The following is a 20,849-nucleotide window of genomic DNA, read 5'->3' as shown; positions in this document are numbered from 1 at the left end:
TAACATTGAGATAGCATGTTAGTTTAAACATGAAACATCTTAGCTTAAGTAGTAGAATATTTAATTTTCAATGCTGTGGCAAAACTTGCAATATATGTGAGCAGCCAAACCCCAGAGGTGCAGCATATACTAAAGCCAGGCTACCACAGGATGAAACCATATAGAGTACTTTAAAATTATTTCCCAAGATGATCGTAAGTCCAAAAGTTGTATCAACAGGCAAAAGGTACACATTTTTAAGAAGCACAGAATGCCGAGTAGCTAATAATTACGCTTCTGCTTTCAGATGACATTGTAATTTTCTTTTGGTTTCTTCTGTGTATTGATGGTTGTGGTAAGTTAGAAATAATCCCCACAAAAACCAAAATGGAAGGAAACCTCTTACCCAAGTTTAAAATCAAAGGCTCTAGTTTCATTTAGAATGGTTCCTCCATTCTCCAGCTCTTCAATCTGCCTGTGAATTTCATAGTCTTGAAGAAATAAACAAACAGTCTAGATCAGCTGTTGCATACGCACCTATTTCTCTCTCTATCAGCACAAACAGAAATGATCTTTAAGCCTTATTAAAATCAGGATGATTAATAGCAAGAGAGATACTGTATATTTTAAGAGGCAAATGCTGTGAGATATATGTATCGGCAACATTTAGGGAATTTCATTTTCAATATACTAAAAGCCCATTCTTTAATTCCTCCATGATATGGACTTATTTCTTAGGCTTTTATTTGGCAATTCTGTGTGTCTATATGTAAGATACTTCCACCTCTCTCTCCGGCTTGTTTTGGGTGACCACAGGTCAGTTTGCCCCTTCCTTCCTTTTTATTTTATTGTCAGTTGAATCTTCCTCTGACCAATCTTTTTCTTTCTTTTTGACCAGGGGAATTAGGACGGAGGAATCTCTATCTCGTCTTTGGCTGAGGACGTATCTTCTTTCTTTCTGGCTTCTTTATATGCTCCTGTTGTGGCCCACCAGTGGACAGCGGAGCTGGCAGCACATTCGTACAATGAGGAGGTTGGGGAGGAACATGGGCCAGTCCTGGACTCTGGGGAAGGCTCTGATGAGGGCTCTGTGTCAGAGGCAGAGGTAGTTATGTTCTGCCTTCAGAGTCAGACATCAGTGAGGCAGACAAAAAGCTGGAGCCTGTTCCCAGTGCATGCACAGAGTTGCCAGACGAAGGGAACAGCTAAAGAACAGGTGCTGACTTGGGAGTGAGGCCACAGGTGGACAATGAATGGTTCCTCCCAGAGGAAATAAAAGAGGAGCGAAAGGGGAGTGGAGTTTGCAGGAGACAATTAATTCGCTTAATTGGTTCGTGACTCTCCGAAACTCCTTGCCAGGTTTTACAGATATCGGTCTGTCAGTTGTCCAAGCCAAATAAGATCTGGAGCTGTAAATCCTCCCTAGAAAGACTTTGCTGGATATGAATGAGCAGAATTCACAGTAAATTAATAAAAGGGTTTTTTGTCGGGACAATGATTTTGCTTCATGCTCTTGGGAAGTCTAGGTCAGAACAGCTTCTCTCCTATGTGCTGCATCTTCTTTTTAAAATTTTTTTTAATTTAAAACAAGCACAATATCCTTCTTTACATGCTGTAGAAAGTGTATCAGTTGGTTACAAAAAGACTTTCGTGCATCTCTTCCACAGTCAACAAACATACTTCATATTAACTCAAGAATTTTAACTCAAATATTTAAACATGTCACCATCATCATATCTCCATTTTCATTTGACTGTAATTGTTTAAGTGTCCTTCATCATAAAATATACCAAAGTTTAATACATAACCACATATTGGCCTTTCAATTACTATTTCTAAGATCCTCCACTAACACTAAATCCTTATGTCCTATTCTAGCTAAACATCCATAATATTTAATAACAAAGTTTTCTAATCCTCCTTTCCAAATCACTGTTTAAAATTTACATCGTTTCTATATTATACCAATTTCTATATATATGTTGTTATTCTTATCCCTCCTTTATTTGACTATATCCTGTATCATAACATTTCCCTCCTAATAATCGAAACTTTAGCTGCATCTAAGTTGGTTCCCTTTTTTTAAATTAACCTTTATGTAAAATCCAAAGGTATTTCTAATCTTCCTTACATGGGTACAGTTCCATATTCATATCCAATTATACTCATAACACTACACATTAATATACATTAATAACATTATCAATTATTTATTTAAACTATATGTATTGTCAATAAATTTCACTGTTTAACTAGGTTTAAATTATATTCTTCCATCAACCTGTATCTTTCCAATATCAAAACAGTCTCGTATCTTTTGCCATTTGTGGTGCCAGTCCTCTAATCATCTCCCTGATCAACTTTGTATAGACTCCTCTTAGCAACTCCTTGCTTATAAGATCTCTCATGTAATCTTGATGCCTTTCTTCTGTTTCCTTAATCAGCTTATCTTTGATTGTCAGTAGAGTTATCCATGATATTGCTAATGAGATTTCTCTCTTTAAATCCATAGATTCTTTGTTTTCTTCTTCTTCTGTGTCTTGCCCTATGGGATAAATTTCCCCTCCCTTTGATTCCTCTTTCAGTATTCCACTCTTTCCATTTTCAGAGACCGACCAAAGGAAAACCTAAGTCCATAGGTTACAGAGAACAATAAAAGAAAAAATAGAAGAAGTAAGCTTAATCCATCCGTTTCAAAAGGCTTACATAAATTCCATCCATGAAGATAACATTTAAAAAGTAAGATAACCACTGTCCAAAACCATTCCAAATTTAATGCCGCTGCTCAATTCTTCTGTTCTCCAATTTGAATTAATTTTAAGTTTTTTATAGGCAGTCTCCTTTTAAAATAGTAAAAGTTCCTCACCAGCTGGAAACACTTTCACTTTCCGTATCCTTCCGTTTTGGAGCCGTCCTGACTTTGTCAGCCTTGGCTGGATTTTTTGTCGCCGGCTTGAAGAACTTCTGTTGCTTCTACCAGGGACTCTGCGATGTCCCTGAGGTCAGCAAGTCGTATTCTTCCTGTTCACCGTCTCTGTGGGGCGGTTTAGGTCCGATTGGACCACTCAGTGGCAAAAGTATTGGCTGCAATCTTGAAGCATCGAGACCACATGTCCACATCGTCGTGATGTTGGCTCCTCCCTCTCTATGTGCTGCATCTTCTATGTTCCTTGTTGGGAGCTCTCCCACACATTTGTGCTTCTCAGTTCCTATGCTTCCTCCAACAATTCTCTTCTCCTACAGAGTCAGAAATACTAGCAGGTGTTGAAGCATGCTAATGCAACCAGTTAGTGAACTTTGGCATGCAAAGTTATTGCAGGCAGAATTATTGAAGGAAGATGTGGCTGACTTTGTAATTAAAGAAAATAAACTTGGCATTGAGCGTCTTCACTGTTTAGAAGAGAGAAACCGGGTAGAAAGCCAGAGTAGGTTCCAATGGCATTGGGGATGGGGCTAACAATGAAAACCAGCAGAAATTTTATTTGTTTGTTTGTTTTCTGTGCTGTCCATCTCACTAACACAGCAATTCTGGGCAGCATAGAAATTAGGAATCTAGAATGCTTATAGAAAGTTGTGGCATCATCCAGCTGATTCTTGAGAAGATGTAGAATCTTAAGATTTAAATTTCCACTTTTGCGGAAGCAGCTCTTCTAATAAAAACAACAATCATAAACTCAACTTTGTAACATGACTCTACATTATCATTTTGCACCAGTGGTGTGAATTTGTTGTAGGTCCTTTAAAATAATGGGGAAAAAATCATCAGAAAGAAATAAAATCACTAGGCAGATTTAGGTATATTCACAGGAATGATATAAGAACAAGTAATTCTTCTCAAAAAGGAAAGTTAGCAATATAGTTCTCTTCCCGACCATCTATCAAAATTCTTTCACTGCTTCAAACTGGGAGTTCAATACTCCATCAATAACCATTTCCTAATAGTTTTATGGGATAAAAAGTACAGACCACCTTTGACTTAAAACCACCAATTGGCATCAGAATATCAGTTTTTGAGCAAAGTGAATCAAGATGCCCCCATGACTGCTTCACTCAATGACCACAATCCCAGCTCTCCCAGTTCTGCTTATTAAGCAACTGCGTGGATTTTTAAGGGGGTGGAGCAAAAGAGCTGCCAGGCAAAGGAAGGAAGCAGCATTCCTCCATGCATGGAAAGGAACATCTGTGCTGGAGGACAGGAATGGAACTCAGATCTCTGTAATCTGAATTTCATTTCTGCAGCCTGCCACAGGAGTTCTCCACCCTTCTACCCTGTTTCCCCAAAAATACAACCTACCCTGAAAGTAAGTCCTAGCTTGATTTTTACACATGCACCCAATATAAGCCCTACCCCCCAAATAAGTCCTAATTAAGATCCTGCCCACTCCAGAGTGCACAGGTAAAAATTAAGCTAGTGTGGGGATGGGGCGATTGATCTGCCCTACTACTTACCTTTGGACAGTTGTAGCTAGGCCTTGCATGCCCCGAAACCTGCCTCACCGGCCCATTTCTTCTGCAGCCAGCAAGACTGGCAAGACTTTTTTGAAGGCCTCTGTAGCTGATAACAAAGCTGTGGATCAATCCGGAGCTCTGTTATTGGCTCCAGAGGCCTTCAGGAAAGCTTTGCCAGCCACAGAAGAAGTTCCTAAAGGCCTCTGATAGTGAAAAAGAGGCTGGGGGTGATGCACACAAGTAAGATCAGTCAGTAGGATGACATCCCCTGAAAATAAGACCCGGTGCCTTTTTTGGTATCCAAAAAATATAAGACAGGATCTTATTTTCGGGGGAACACGGTATGTACAGAAGGAACACCTGCAGTGGATTGGAAAAGTTCAGATGCCGAAAATCCAAGCCTTGTTTCTACAGCCTGATGAAGAATTTCCCCTTTCCTCCTGTGAACAGAAGAGAGATGAAATCTTTTGGCAGGAAGCAGCAACTTGCTACGTTCTTTGCTGGCTTCCACACTGACTTTCTGGAAAAGTTGGCAGAGAAGATTGCAAATAGCGATCCCATGATTGGGGGGGGGGTGTGTGTGGCAACCAGTGTAAGCATGACCAAGTTGCCAATCACGCAGTTCGTCATCGTGTGATTGTGCAGAGAAGGACAGCACAATGTTTTATGATGGTCAGAAGGGTTTTAAACAACTCGTCATAAGTCAAGGACTACCTTTTAATGTAAATTAATTGTACATTCTACATCAACAATAGCAGTAGTAGACAAGGCAGAGATGGAAAATCATATATGTAGTTTAAAGACTTAATAGATTTGTATCAATATTCTACTACAGGTTTTACAAATAGGTTTTCTACAAACAGGTTTTGTTGGATATGAAATTTCAAATTTCTAGGGTTTTAGCTAGGAAGAAAAGTTTTATTTACCTATTGCCTTCGCGAGAAACCGAGCACTGTTGATATTCTTCACTTCGGTCCTTACTCCATAAAGTTGGCCAGGATGATGTACAGATACATTTGCATCTACTCTCAACTGGCCCTCTGAAAATAATATGAGCAGTTGAATATGAACCCATACCGCTTACAAATATATATATATTGCAAAATTGCTATAGAAGATTATATGATGATTATCCAAGGCTTTTATTTCCTTAGGCTCCCCAGAGGAACTTATGGCCCTTCAGCTACTGTGAAGCTACAATCCCAAAATACATCATCATTGGACAATTTAATCAGAGTTCACAAACAACTCAAGGACCACAAGCTCTCCATTTCTAAGTCTAGTCTAAAATTCTATGGATACACACCTTAAAGAGATTACTACACTTTTATCAAATGAAACACACTTCAGAAGCTTTTCTGGAGACCTATTTCAAACAGGAATATGTGCATCCCTCTGTGTGTGGCATCTGTACACATCTTAAGGCACTGATGCTCCCAAGAGGTTCAGCATTTATGCACAAACCAAGCCTTTACATCGTTTTTAAGACTCCACAGTCAGTTGAGAAAAAACTTTGTGACGTATAGAACAAAATTAATTTTGCTTGACAGTAATATAAGATTTGTGTAGTTATTTAAAAAAATGACACTGAAAACTGTTAAGGTTTTATAGATGCAAACTACTGGTGAAACTACATGAAAGGAAAAAATTGCCATGCAAGCACTGAGCTACACTGCACCTATTTTTCTCAGATGTTGCTCTGAAGATGCTTTCCTAATCAACAATCCAATAAACTGTAACCGGCTTCCTATCTTACTAATAGAACCACTATGAAAAATCAATGGGGCTTTTCTTTGGCAAAGTTTGACAGGTTGCCCCCTGTGACAATGTTAGATTTTATAGCATGCTTATTTTACACAGCCTATTACCCTGTACAGGACAGGAATTGTTCAAATTGACTCATATAATGTTTTATTGCCCATTTTAAAATAATTCATTGTCCCACTGATTTATTCTATTCTAAGACATCCAGGCAGTGAGCTTGATTACTGTCTATGTTATAAGTTACCTGATTGCTATCTGGAGTATTACTATATTTTGCACCTCTATATCTTCATGTACACATTGCTGCAAATATTACTGTAAAACATATATTACATGTTTACCTTGGACATATATTTCATTTTTGTTGTAAGTTTATTAATACACATAATTTGACACATATTATAATACTAGCTGGATACCCATGCTTTGCTACGAAACTATGTGATCGGGTTTGATACTTAAAGTTTGAACATTAATGTAGAATGTGTAACTCTTTAGCAGAGCGTGTTAATATAAGGCAACTGGCAGTTGGAACAGAGTTCTTTTCAGGTGGGGAGGGAGAGTAGAATGTCTAAATTCTCAGCCCGCAGGCCAGATGAATCACACGCTTGGCCACGCCCGGTCAAGCGATGGGGTGAGCATCAGAGCATGTTAATGTAAGACAACTGGCAGTTGGAACAGAGTTCCTTTCAGGTGGGGAGAGGGAGTAGAATGTCTAACTCCTTAGCATTGATGCGTGTTAATATAATACTGTATAAAAAATATTGATGATCTGTATTCGAAAAACTGATTTTGACACATCCTTTCTTAGCAAGCACCTAGAAGCCAAGAGGAACCTAAGTGCCGAATTTCTACAGTTCTAGAGATTTCATGTTGAGTGAGTGGTATTTGGCTTTTATCTCTATATATATTATAATAACGCAAACATTGTGTTGGTATTATAACACAATTATAATACTAACACAGTTCTAAACAAATATCCAGAAGACAAAAAGTGAAACAACTAAGCTAAAAAAAGGCTTTGTCAAGGATTTTGATTGTATGAAACTATCATTTGATGGCTTGGTAGAATTCTATCACAAAGCCTACAGCAATCCAAACAGATTTACTCAAGTGTCCTTGAAAATTTATAGCACAAGGACAGGTGAGAAAAGCCCATTTTTCCCCTTCAAGGACTTATAATCTTTGCAATGAATACAACTGAAAACCCTTTCAAACAGCCAAAAGCTAATACAGATTTCCACATAAACTGATAGAACAATCAGGCACTAAAACAACTATTTCAGGTGTATATTTCTTTGTTTTTGCAGATACAGTACTTCCTGATCAAACCTGTAAAAATCTAGAAGTCAAACTGATAAAGCAATATAAAATCTCCTCAATAATTCTGTACCAATAATGGGGGTGTAAGAGAGGAAGCTTTTCACACTCTTCCTATTTGCTGTAAGATACTATTACAGGGGTGTCAAACTGGATTTTTGGGAGGGCTAGACCAGCATTGTAGTTGTCCTCCAGGGACTGGCTGAAAGGGGGAGGATACCCTCCTGCAACACCCTGCCAGCCAAAATGGGATGCAGGGGGGGGGGGGCGTGCGCCTGTGGCCCTCCCGCAGCCTGCTTTCACTAGCAGAGGCACCACAGGCTAGTCCTTTGCTATTTCCAGGCCAGCCCCATGGGCTGGATCTAAGCACCCTGTGGGTTGGATTCAGCCCAGGGGCCTTGAGTTTGACACCCCTGTACTATTGCATAAGGTGAAGCAAGATTTTCTCTTAAATCTTAATGAAAAACACTGGGTACATAGCACATAAAACTCCAGCAACGCACTGTATAGAAGCCTACATTTTGACTACTTTGAATATTACAGTTTGTAAAAATAAAATAACCTGCTTTTTTATTATTTCCTGATTTGCTTTGAATATCAAAGTTTACAGAAAAGCTTCGGTTCTAGTTTTTGCAGTCAAAAATGTTTGTAATTAGCTACTTACTCAAAAAGGTCAATAATTATCTTTTTAAAACAGTTTTGCTTGAATTTTAGAATGAACCTTTGATTACATGAAATAAATGAAACAAGCATAGTTGTCCATTATTTATTCACCCAAACTTTCGTTCTATTTCAGCAAGTCACATGAAACCTTGAAAACAAGTACTGTGGTTGTAGAGATATTTTTATAGTTGCAAAAAGCTAGAAAAATGAAAGTGGTGGGGGTTGAGTACTTTTCGCTGAACTATGTGGTTTAGGTAAATTAATAGGTAATTATTATAGGGAATACTTATAGTATTATAGATAATACTATACTATTTGCATAACACTTAAGAAAATGACCAAAATTGTTTGCAAACTGCCCAGAGTTACTTAGGTGAGATGGAGAGTGTAGAAATTTGATAAATAAATGAGACTAAACTGCATACAAAGTCTAATAGAAAAAACTTTCAACCTCTATCAATACACTCAATTATTCTAGAATAGGGGTGTCAAACTCAAGGCCCAGGGGCTGGATCCACCCTGCGGGGTGTTTAGATCTGGCCCATGGGGCCGCCCTAGAAACAACAAAGGACCAACCCATGTGCCAGCAAAACGGAGCTCAGGAGGGCGTCTGCTGGCAGAGGGTTGCAGGAAACTGTTGCGGGAGCCCATTTTCATTGCCAGAGCACTCGGGCCATAAGTGCCCCCGGCATGATATCGAGTTGGCCAAGCCCACCTTGGCCACACCCACCCCGGCTCCCCAAGGTCAAACATAATTCTGATGCGCCCCTCAATAAAATCGAGTTTGACACCCCTGTTCTAGAATGATCCAGCTATTATTATGTGCTATTAAGTCAGTGACTGTTTTTAGTGGCCAGATAGACTTCTTCAGAATGATCTGTCACTAAGCCTGATTTTTCAGCAACGCACCTCTCACTACTTTAATCCATTCACTTTGCTGCTGGTTGTGCTCTTCTTTTTCTTTCCATATTGGCCAGCATTATGGATTGTTAAAAAGGAGCAGGGTTTCTCATCTTGTGCTCAGATATGATAATTTGAGCCTGATCATTTTGTGCTTCAAAGGACAATTCTGTATTTTCTTGTGCAATTCATTTATTTTCTTGGCTATCCATGGAATTCTCTAGAGTCTTCTGCAACACTGGCGTTCAAAAGCATTAATACATTTTTCTATCTTCTTCTTCAAAATGCTGCTTTCAAATCATTTTTGCAGAGCTTTGAAGCTATCAGACTATCTCGCAGCATCTAATTACTTTTTCCAAGGCTTTCATGGCTATCCTATCAAATGCTAGTTTTGCAGCATGCTTGTTCTTTTAGTCGATCCTAAACAACAAAAGCTATTGACCACTTCACTATCAATTCTAAGGATTTTTAAGATTGTTGTACTTGTCATTAGTTTAATCTACTTCTTTTTTCAGGCTCTCAATAGTAAGCAGTCTGATCTTCTGCCTGTCCGATTCTAGTCTATTTTAATTTGCTGATACTGAATATGTCAAAAGGTAATTGATTCATTTCATCTTTTACTGCGACGACCTTTTGTATGTTCATCCTTCTTATGTTTCATACTTCTACTGCAATCCCTTCTCTGAAGCTTTTGACTGTCTTTTCCAGCATGACAATATTAGCTACTTTAATCTAGCCACATCATAAACACTATTAGATCTTCATTTCTTCCTCTGCCAGCATCTGACTTGATGGGCCCATAATCTGGCACTACAGTATATCAACAATCACTTTATTAAGTCTATCCATGTGATTTTCGTGGTAAAATACAGAGGTGCTTATTCTTGTTAAATCATTCATATAATGTACACCATGAATAATGCTTTTGCTTTTGTCAATACAGCAACAATCTACCCATAGCAAATTCTTATATCCCTGCTGCCTGATATAAGCAAGTAAGCATTTAGCTGGGCAGTTGTCATTATCCTGATGGAAGTATAGCACTTTGATGTACATTCCTAATCATCCTTATTTATCCCTTCCTCAGTAGCAGCTCCCACCATCACCACAAAGAAACAACATAGCAGGAAATGGGGAGGGGAGTGCTGCCAATTATAAGGGTAAATTATTTGGATAAAACCAAGGCTTTGTTTCATAAAAATATAATATTCAATAAAAATATAACTTGTCAGCAAATATTTACTTGAAGCTGAATCTCAAATATTTCCATTTTGCAACATTCCCAGGATCTCTTACAACTAGCAGTATAAAACTAGAAATTATTAGGCAAGTTACAGTTAGTATTGTCCCGAAGAATTTGCATTTGGGGAGGCTAATGTGGAAGCAAAAGAAAAGTCCACCCAGGAGCCATCAATAATTCTATTCCCACTTAGGTTTATCATGCACGGTTTCAAAAAAAGGTCAGCAGGCTAGAAATATCTGAGCTGAGTCAGAAGCACTAATGTCTCCAAGATACCTAAGGTAGGAATACCACATACAGCTTCAGAAATCTTATGAAGGAGAGAAAAAAACTCCAACAAAAGGCAGCCAAACAATGCTAAATGATTAGTGGCTGCACGGCAAAGAAAGCTACTGTGAAAGGGCCTTTCTTATAGAAAATCACAGTTGAGGAAAGATAAATAAGCCCTGCAGTTCCCCTACCTGCCATGTTTGCCTGGCTGCTCCCGAGAACCTGCAGGATGAGTTGAAGTTCTCTCACCGCGGCTGCCGCCTCTTCTCCACAACACATTTCTGGTTCCATGACAAGCTCCATGAGGCCGATCCCTACCAGAGGCAAAGGAAGGATAACAACAGCAGCTTTTTCATCTCATTGTATCAGTTCAGTCAATAATGTTGAGCACATTTAAAGCTGCTCTAGCTTTTATGTGAGGCGATTCAGGGTCATTTATTATTTAATCCCTGTCAAAATTCATACAACAGTAGAACTGTTATTCTGTCTTGAGTAAGTTCACATCTCACTAATATAAAAAAAGAAACTATATGTAAAGTCCCCCAAGAGAAATGTGAGATGCTCATAGGTAAAGGTTCCCCTTACATATATGTACTAGTCATTACCGACTCTAGGGGGTGGTGCTCATCTCCGTTTCAAAGCTGAAGAGCCAACGCTGTTCGAAGATGTCTCTGTGGTCATGTGGCCGGCATGACTAAACACTGAAGGCGCATGGAATGCTGTTACCTTCTCACCAAAGGTGGTTCCTATTTTTTCTACTTGCATTTTATGTGCTTTCAAACTGCTAGATTGGCAGAAGCTGGGACAAGTAACGGGAGCTCACTCCGTTACAGAGCACTAGGGATACGAACTGCTGAACTGCTGACCTTTCTGATCAACAAACTCAGCATCTTAGCTACTGTGTCCCATTGAGCCACCACGTCCCATGGGATGCTCATAACTAGCTGTAAAAGACTGTCCTTTTGCAAATTAGGTAGCAAACAGAGGAATGTGGTCTCTGGCTTTGAAATGTAGCATCGACAGACAGATCTATGGGAAATATCCTGTGTCTGGCAAATCTTCTGGTCCCTGAACACCTGATACAGCAAACATATCTCTGTGTAGGAAGAAAAGTGAATATTTTTGCGCTCAAACATCTTAATGGTACCTGATTTTCCCATCTGATGATACCCAAGACAGCCTGATTAAAGAAACAGCCTTCATTTGGAAAATGCCACCAAAAATTCTATTTGGTCATTTAATTATTCAATTAAATTTAAATGGTTAAAATATTTTTCCCTCTGGGTTCCATTATTTTTCAGCCTGGAACTTCAAGCTCCCAGAAAAGCATCTGTGTTTGTGTATAAATAGAAAATGAAATGGGAGGTTATGCTTCCAATTTTTTTTACATGACGTAAGTGAATGGTGACACTTTAGACATCTTATCTTGGCTTGTCTGGGTCTGCCTCGTGCTCATAGCTGCGGCTCGACACTTTCAGTATAGATGATACAGTCAAGTCTTTCTTTGAAACTTTGATCTTTGAAACTTTAACTGGGCATCAAATCCAGTTATTTTAATTTGAGAATATGCGCTCCGTTGAAAACATATAAATACTTCTTGCAACAGTTACATGCATAAATATGTTTAAAACATACCTGCTCTGTTGAGGTCAATGAGTGTTTGGCTTCTAAAATCATCATGAAGACTCTTTCCACTGTCTTGTTCCAACTGTATTTGCTTGATCCTCACAGTCTTGCTTACAATTTCTTTCGGGTTTTTATCGGCTGGCATAAAGTATTGTAAGCAGCCATTCACCGCAATGGGAACCCTGTGCTGAGTGATCTGATAACCAGCCTGCATTTAGAATGTTAACAGATAGCTCATTTCAAATGAAAGCTGATCATCTTTGCCTTTTAACACACGGACCCCTCCTTCTTGTTAACTATTGACACCAAAAGATATATCGTATTTTTCAGAGTATAAGACACACCTTTCTCTCTCAAAAAAGAGAGTGAAAATCTGGGTGCGTCATACACTGAATACAGCATTTTGGGCCTCCCGAAACCCCACCCCCTTCACCAAAATGGCCGTGCATAGCCTTTAGTGCATAGCCTGAAGGCTGGGGAAGGCAGAAATGAACGAAAAATAGGCCGTTTTTTGTTCGTTTTTGCCTCCCCCTCAGCAGCACTCTATAAGCCTCCTAAAGGCTATGCATGCCCTTTTTTTTGACAAAAGGCAGGCCCATTTTTGCGAAGAATGGGCCGTTTCTGGGAGGTCTGCAGAGTGCAAAAACCTTTTTTTAAAAAAATTTGCCTCTTCAAAATCTTGGTGCATCTTATACTCCGGTGCATCTTATACTCTGAAAAATATGGTATATATGGTAGGCTGCATGTACTCTTTCCGTTCTGACCACCCATTCTCTCAAGGTAGTTCTGACTGAAAAAAATATTTCTGTGCCAACTCAGAAAGCTCAAACTGCCCAAAGAGCTGCTGATTCAGTTCTACAGAGGAATTATTGAGTCTGTCATCTGTACTTCTATAACTGTCTGGTTTGGCTCTGCAACCAAGTAAGACAGACAGACTTCAACGTATAATTAGAACTGCAGAAAAAACAACTGCTACCAACCTGCCTTCTATTGAGGAGCTGTATACTACACATGTCAAAAAGAGGGCTGTGAAAATATCTACACACCCCTCCTATCCTGGACATAAATTGTTTCAACTTCTACCCTCAAAATGACACCACAGGGCACTCCACACACCAGAACAACTAGACACAAGGATAGCTTTTTCCCAAAAGTCAACATTCTGCTAAAGAACTAATTCCCACAACACTGACAAATTATTTACTAAGACTGTACTACTATTATTCTTCTCTTCCTTCCTATCACCTATGTCTTCCCACTTATGACTATAACCATGTTGCTTGTATCTTTACAATTTATATTACTTTATTTGTTTCCTAGTACAATTTGATTGCTTATTAGTAACTTATGACTATCACTCAGTGTTGTATCTTTTGATTCTTAATGAATGTATTTTATTTTTCTTTATGTGCACTGAGAGCATATGCACCAAAAACAAATTCCTTGTGTGTCCAGCCACACTTGGCCAATAAAGAATTCTACTATATTCTATTAAAAAAATAAAAACACAAATAAAAGTGAAAGTGAATAACCAAATTTCATTTTTTATTAATGCTCAACATTCACATTTAGCCTTCCAATGTAATTTATCATACACAAATGTTATGTTAAATGCCTTCAGACTATCAAAAAAAACTACATGGAAAGAATAACTGGAGGGAGAGGGAGACTTGTATGACAGATCTAATTGGCAAAAAAAAAAAAAAAAAAAAAAGCTAAGCTCCCCCTTCCTACTTGGCTAGTTTGCTGCATGAACTAGACTGAATACCCCCTAAAGTGTGGTAGGCACTGCCTCATTTTACTGGGGGTTTTCACCACTGGCATCAATTGATTTGCTTTAGATATCTGAACAAATTTAAAACAAAACACAGAATACAATAAAATAGAATTTTTTATTGGCCAAGTGTGATTGGACACACAAGGAATTTGCATATGCTCTCAGTGTACATAAAGAAAAAATAAAATATGTTCGTCAAGAATCATAAGATACAACACTTAGTGATGTGTTTGAGATTCTAAGATGTAATGACAATAAGTGCTTGTGAAGTCACTGGAGCACCAATATGCGTCTGTAATACATTCATTTAAAAAGATTCATACCGTTTGTCTTAATCCTAGCAGGCCATTAATGAGAATAAAGGAAGGCTTGTCCTAACAGTACCTTCCCCAGTTCAATTACTCCCAAAGCCCTGAAAACATGAGGCACAGCCATCAGAACAATCATCGTCAATCTGCAAGCTCCTGGCTACAGCTGCCCATTCATCTGAATTCAGGGCTGCATCCAGCTTGGACGAGTAAACAGTGGCTGGAAAAAAACAAAGCTTCTCTTTTGTTGGCTCCCCCCCCCCCCCCCCCAAATCTGTTCTTCAGGCATGTTCCTCTTCCGATTTGTCAAGGACAAAGCCTGATATATACTCACAGGCAGATCTGCATAGAAATAGTGTTTCCTGTCAAACAAGGACTTCTTGTTTATGGTGCAGTTCAGTGCAAGGCCTGTTGACACTGCTGCTTCCACGCATCGTCTGTTGAGAACCTAGAGAGACACAACACACAACTTGAATTCATACTCTTTTAAACAGTGTGTGATTCCTTTTTGATTGCTTTAAAAAACCCATGTTTCCTTGCAAATGGGAAGTACAAGGGGTAATATTTTTCCATTTTATGGTGCAGAGCTAGAGGTGGTATTCAGCAGGTTCTGACCAGTTCTAGAGAATCGGTAGTGGAAATTTTGAGTAATTCGGAGAACTGGTAAATACCATGTCAGACTGGCACCGCCCCCATCTATTCTCTGCCTCCTGATTCCCAGCTGATTGGGAGGGAATGGGGATTTTGCAGTAACCTTCACCTGTCACGCCCACCAAGCCATGCCTACAGAACTGGTAGTAAAAAAAAATAATCCCACCACTCTGCAGAGCATGATTGTTTTTAATATTGCACACTGTATGTTTAAGTTTTGTGCTTTTGTTTTAGTGCTCTTAAGTACATTCATTGAAAGATGACACAGAGCTGAGTTTTAACCTCTAATAAAACACTGGCCTAAATTAACATGGATACATGGATTTAAATGTTTTGCTATGTAACAATTCTAATATGTTCTAATCCAATGGTTCTCAACTTTTTCTTCATCATGGACCCCCTTTTCTAACCTTGGACCCCCCAAGACTTAAGTCAAGATTTAAATTGTAATATTTCTTCAAGCCTTTGCCGAACCCTTACGATGATATCACAGCGCCCCAGGGGTCCATGGACCACAGGTTGACAACCACTGCTCTAGACAATTGAAATGGTTATCAGGAAATAGCTAGGTAGAGAAAGAGCTATTAACTTATTTGCTTGATTGTTTGTTTATTACATTTATTTGCTACCCATCTTGCTGTGGGACTACTCTAGATGACTTACAACAATAAAAACAGAGAAATGAAAAGAAATGTAAACATTAGCAGTAGCAAAATAATGAAACAATAAAATAATGGTAATGCAGTAATTTGAGATGATTACTGAAGCAGGGAATCCATGTGTGTGTGCGTTTGCTATCTATCTAGTAGCCACCTTCACTGGGTCTGTGGGCCAAGTTATACCTTGATTAATACAAACATTTCACTACTAAAAGTTATCTGGCAAAGTATTCCACTGCATTCAAAAAAATTTTTTTCAGGCTTACCTAGTATAGTAAATAATACAAAACAGTTTGGACATATCTACCAATCACTGGTGAGAAAGCAACCCCTCATCCCTTCAGCCAGAATACAGATCTAATTGCACTTACGATCTATGAGCAAATTGCCTATAGACATAGACTACGTATAGGTAAATATAATGAAATATGAGATTCATGCAAACTACTCTAAGGTTAAAAATATAATAGTTATATAAATGTATTAGAAATATACATGTTATAATAATATAACATTATAATTATATATTATATAATAGTTATATAAATATATTAGAAATATACATGTATTTAAGTAAAGGTTTCATTAGATAACTATATATAATTATCTGTGAATTGCAATTATTACTATATATATATATATATATATATATATATATATATATATATATATATATATATATATATATATATATATTTGTGCTGATAAATAAATAAAGGGAGACTAGTATAGATCTATTTCAAGCTATTTAGCTTGAAATTCCATTCTCGAGAATGGAAGTGTGATCTTCCTCCCATATTTGGGCATACCAGGGGTTGTGACTTTAAATATATACCTTTCACCCTGGCCTGGCTGATAAGGAGTCGAGCTCTGTAGCTCAATGGTTAACACATCTGCCTAAGAGGCAATAGAGCACAGGTTCGATTCCCAGCAAGGGTATGGCTAGCTGATGAGAGCTAAATAGCTTAAAATAGATCTATACTAGTCTCCCTTTATTTATTTATCAGCACAAATATAACAAATGTAACAAAAAGGCAACAGTAAAAAAATATTGGGTTTCTGTCTGGATGGTCTCTTGTGACGAGCCGAAGGACAGAGAATGGAAGTGTGATCTTCCTCCCATATTTGGGCATACCAGGGGTTGTGACTTTAAATATATATATATATATATATATATATATATATATATATATATATATATATATATATATATATATATATATATATATATATATTATATATATATTATATATATATATATTATATATATATATATATATATTTATATATATATATATAAAACTATTAGTATAATAATGGTATTATATTACAAATAGTATTATAATATACTTTTTCTTTTATTTTTTAAAAATAAAAAGCACTATGCTTTCTTTGACATGTATGCTTTATAAAAATACATGTATTTTTATCTGTGTAGTCCCCCCCTAATTCTCTGTCATTATTTTAAAAGCAATAAAAGAATAAATAAAAAGAAAGAGACCCCACCCCCACCCCGTATAGACAAAAAGCTATAGTTGAAATTGTAAATCACCAGATCCATTGTTTTTCTCACGGGTTAACAAGCAAATTAGGAGGATTTATCATTTTAAAAACCAGTTTGGATCAAAATAATCCACTACTTAGCAATTGTTTTTTAAAAAAATCCTCTTAAAATGCACCGAAGCCAGGTTATCTGCCCACAGCCAGTATATGCAGATAGGAATCTGCTTTTCTCATTTTGTTGAAGGAAATTTTCAGAGACATAGCAAACACTACACTTCTCAGACTGTCAAGGTACATGGTATATACAAGCTAAACCCATAGCTGAAACTAACTGCTATATTCACAAAATATGAATATATTTTGTTATAAGCTCAATATGAAACACCCTGTCTACAACATTCAAAAGTAGTTTTTTAAAGTAATAATAATAATAACAATAACAATAATAATAATAATCACATACTCAGCTGCTGTAAAAAAATCGCGCAGACGGATTATAAATTGCGGCACAATTCAGTAGCACAAATGATCCATTGGAATTTGTGCAAAAATTATAATATGAAAACAGCAACAAACTGGTGGGAACATCAGCCTGAAAAAGTCACCGAAAATCAGATGGTCAAGATCTTGTGGGATTTCTGTATACAAACCGACAAAATACTGGCGCATAATACACCAGACATCACACTGGTTGAGAAAAATAAGGTCACAATCATAGACATCGCAATACCAGGTGATAGCAGGGTCGCCGAGAAGGAACATGAAAAAATCGCAAGATACCAGGACTTAAAAATCGAAATCCAACGACTATGGCACAAACCAGCAGTGATAATTCCAGTGGTAATTGGCACACTGGGTGCTATTCCAAAAGCACTGGAATTACATTTAAAACAGTTAAAAATTGACAAAATCACCATCAGTCAAATGCAAAAAGCCGCACTGCTTGGATCTGCACGCATATTACCAAAATACGTTACGACGTCCTAGGCCCCTGGGTGGGGCCCGACTAGTAACCAATGCCAAATCCGGCGAAACAACTGGCCGCTGTGATACAATTCTATAATAATAATAATAATAATAATAATAATAATAATAATAATAATAATAATAGATAAAGTGGACAGGGAACAAACTTGGTTATGGTTAAAAACAGGTACATTAAAGAAAGAAACAGAGTCACTAATCCTGGCTGCGCAAGAACAAGCTATCCGCACAAATGCCATTAAGGCCAAAATCGAAAAATCCTCTGATGATGCCAAATGCAGACTTTGCAAAGAAGCTGATGAAACTGTTGATCACATACTCAGCTGCTGTAAAAAAATCGCGCAGACTGATTATAAATTGCGGCACAATTCAGTAGCACAAATGATCCATTGGAATTTGTGCAAAAATTATAATATTAAAACAGCAACAAACTGGTGGGAACATCAGCCTGAAAAAGTCACCGAAAATCAGATGGTCAAGATCTTGTGGGATTTCCGTATACAAACCGACAAAATACTGGTGCATAATACACCAGACATCACACTGGTTGAGAAAAATAAGGTCACAATCATAGACATCGCAATACCAGGTGATAGCAGGGTCGCCGAGAAGGAACATGAAAAAATCGCAAGATACCAGGACTTAAAAATCGAAATTCAACGACTATGGCACAAACCAGCAGTGGTAATTCCAGTGGTAATTGGCACACTGGGTGTTATTCCAAAAGCACTGGAATTACATTTAAAACAGTTAAAAATTGACAAAATCACCATCAGTCAAATGCAAAAAGCCGCACTGCTTGGATCTGCACGCATATTACGAAAATACGTTACGACGTCCTAGGCCCCTGGGTGGGGCCCGACTAGTAACCAATGCCAAATCTGGCGAAACAACTGGCCGCTGTGATACAATTGTACAACAACAACAACAACAATAATAATAATAATAATAATAATCAAAATAACTGAGCTGAGGGCTTAAATATTGTGGCTATAAGATACACAAGAAAACAGAATAATAATAATAATAATAATAATTATTATTATTATTGTTATTATTATTATTATTATTATTTTGCTGTATCATCAAAAGTGTGTTTGGAAGGAGCAGTCCATCCTGATGGTTACTGTTTCTCAAACTATCAAGATAATAGCCAAGATTATTTTAAAAATAAAAACAACCTTAAAGGAAACAGTGGACTCACACTAACTGTCAGCCAACCTACAGAAAAATGGACTTCTATAACATATTCTATAAATATGTTTGATGAAAAATGAGGACTTTGGTCATAGTGGTCCAACAAAGATAAATTGGCATTTTAGTCTTTTTCTGACTTCTGTGTCTATTGGGTTTTGTGAGTAGAATGCTGGTTTATTTATTAATTCTAAGGATTATAGACTGCTCCAGTTATAACCAATTCTAAATGACTTATATGTCCTATTTATGTATGTAAGGTTTAAAAGTGAGCAGTCTAAAATACAAATATTATGGGAAAAATACCAGACAAAAATATTTATTACCTTTCGGATTACAGATTATTCTTATATGAATATTAGTACATATAGCTGGAAAAAAGGTATTGCTGCTTTACTGTATTTTGCATGAACAAGACAAACTTTTACAACAGCAAAAAACCCAAAAAATCCAAAACAAAGTCATATTATACTGCAGAAGAGTCCATAAAAAACCAAAATGTAGTTCTAAATACTTATTGAAATTTAATTTTAACAGGACAAAAAAAAAAAAACAACAAGATGAAAACTCTCAATGAAGTTCAGTAATCCACCAAAATAGTACAATCATGGTCTTGGCATTTTCAGCCTCTTCAGAATTAGCAAAACTCTAAAGCACACACTGTGCCATTATCTGTCTTCATTTATCCAGTTAACTGATTTCTTTTGCAACCTATGGGCCTACCTACATATTAAAATAGAATACCACATTAAATTAGCATTCATGATGCAACTGGTAACATGGATCCTAATGTATCCATAACGAAGTATTTTAAAAACAGCAGGTATTTATTTATGTATCTGTAGCTCCTTGGAACAACAGAAACAAGAGAGCAGACCCCACAAAGGACATAATACAAATCCATAATAACTGTGAATAAATTTAACATTCCAGCCTACAAATCACACCACCTTATGTATTACTCCATCCAATCTATGCCAATAGCAACAGGAACATAATATATAACACAACATGTAACATGAGAGAAGAGATAAATATACACTCAAATCTTCATTATAGGTCCTGCATGGGGCCTCTTATTTACAATAAATCAGACAAGAAATAAAAAATAGAAGGTAAATCAAAGATATTGGACAACCATTTATCTAAAATGATATAAGGTTTCCTGCTTGAGTAGGGGATTGGACTAGAAGACCTCAAAGGTCCCTTCCAACTCTTTATTCTGTTATTCTTAAGTTGACGATGTTCTATTTGGTGGTAGCCAAGCTACTCTTATCTTGTTAACATTCTTGCTTCAACATATAGCACAACTTCCAGTGGAGCTTAGCTGATACCATGGAATTATTCCTATGGAATTTCAGAAGCAGTTGGTATCTGTATAGCTTTAGACAAAGTACAAATGTGCCGTTTCAGTTCAACGTGTGGGACAGAATCTGATTTGAGGTCTTTATATCTGTTATTTTACATTTCCTTGATGTACTTTATGTTCTGCTTTGGGCTCTGATAGGTGCTTGTAACCATGCTTCAATAAAACTGCATTTTGTATTTTATACTCCATATTG

The 20,849-nt window shown here is 37.3% G+C and overlaps 1 protein-coding gene across 1 annotated transcript in view; it reads right to left on the bottom strand.

Moving 5' to 3' along the window:
* The window catches only part of GATB (glutamyl-tRNA amidotransferase subunit B), a 39,578-nt gene that overhangs the window by 16,471 nt on the left and 2,258 nt on the right, over positions 1-20,849 (bottom strand). The window contains exons 3-7 of the mRNA XM_014068499.2: positions 14,631-14,744; positions 12,221-12,419; positions 10,777-10,899; positions 5,355-5,468; positions 386-470 (exon numbers count right to left, since the gene is read on the bottom strand). Coding sequence (XP_013923974.2) covers positions 386-470; positions 5,355-5,468; positions 10,777-10,899; positions 12,221-12,419; positions 14,631-14,744 — 635 coding nt within the window. The remainder of the gene's footprint in view (positions 1-385; positions 471-5,354; positions 5,469-10,776; positions 10,900-12,220; positions 12,420-14,630; positions 14,745-20,849) is intronic.

Source organism: Thamnophis sirtalis, unplaced genomic scaffold, assembly GCF_051295495.1.
Source record: "Thamnophis sirtalis isolate CommonGarterSnake01/CBP01778 unplaced genomic scaffold, rThaSir2_p1.2 scaffold_10, whole genome shotgun sequence".
NCBI classification, from domain to species: Eukaryota; Metazoa; Chordata; class Lepidosauria; order Squamata; family Natricidae; genus Thamnophis; species Thamnophis sirtalis.
The sequence above is the reverse complement of the archived record's forward strand: the minus strand, read 5'-3'. Positions and strand labels throughout refer to the sequence as shown.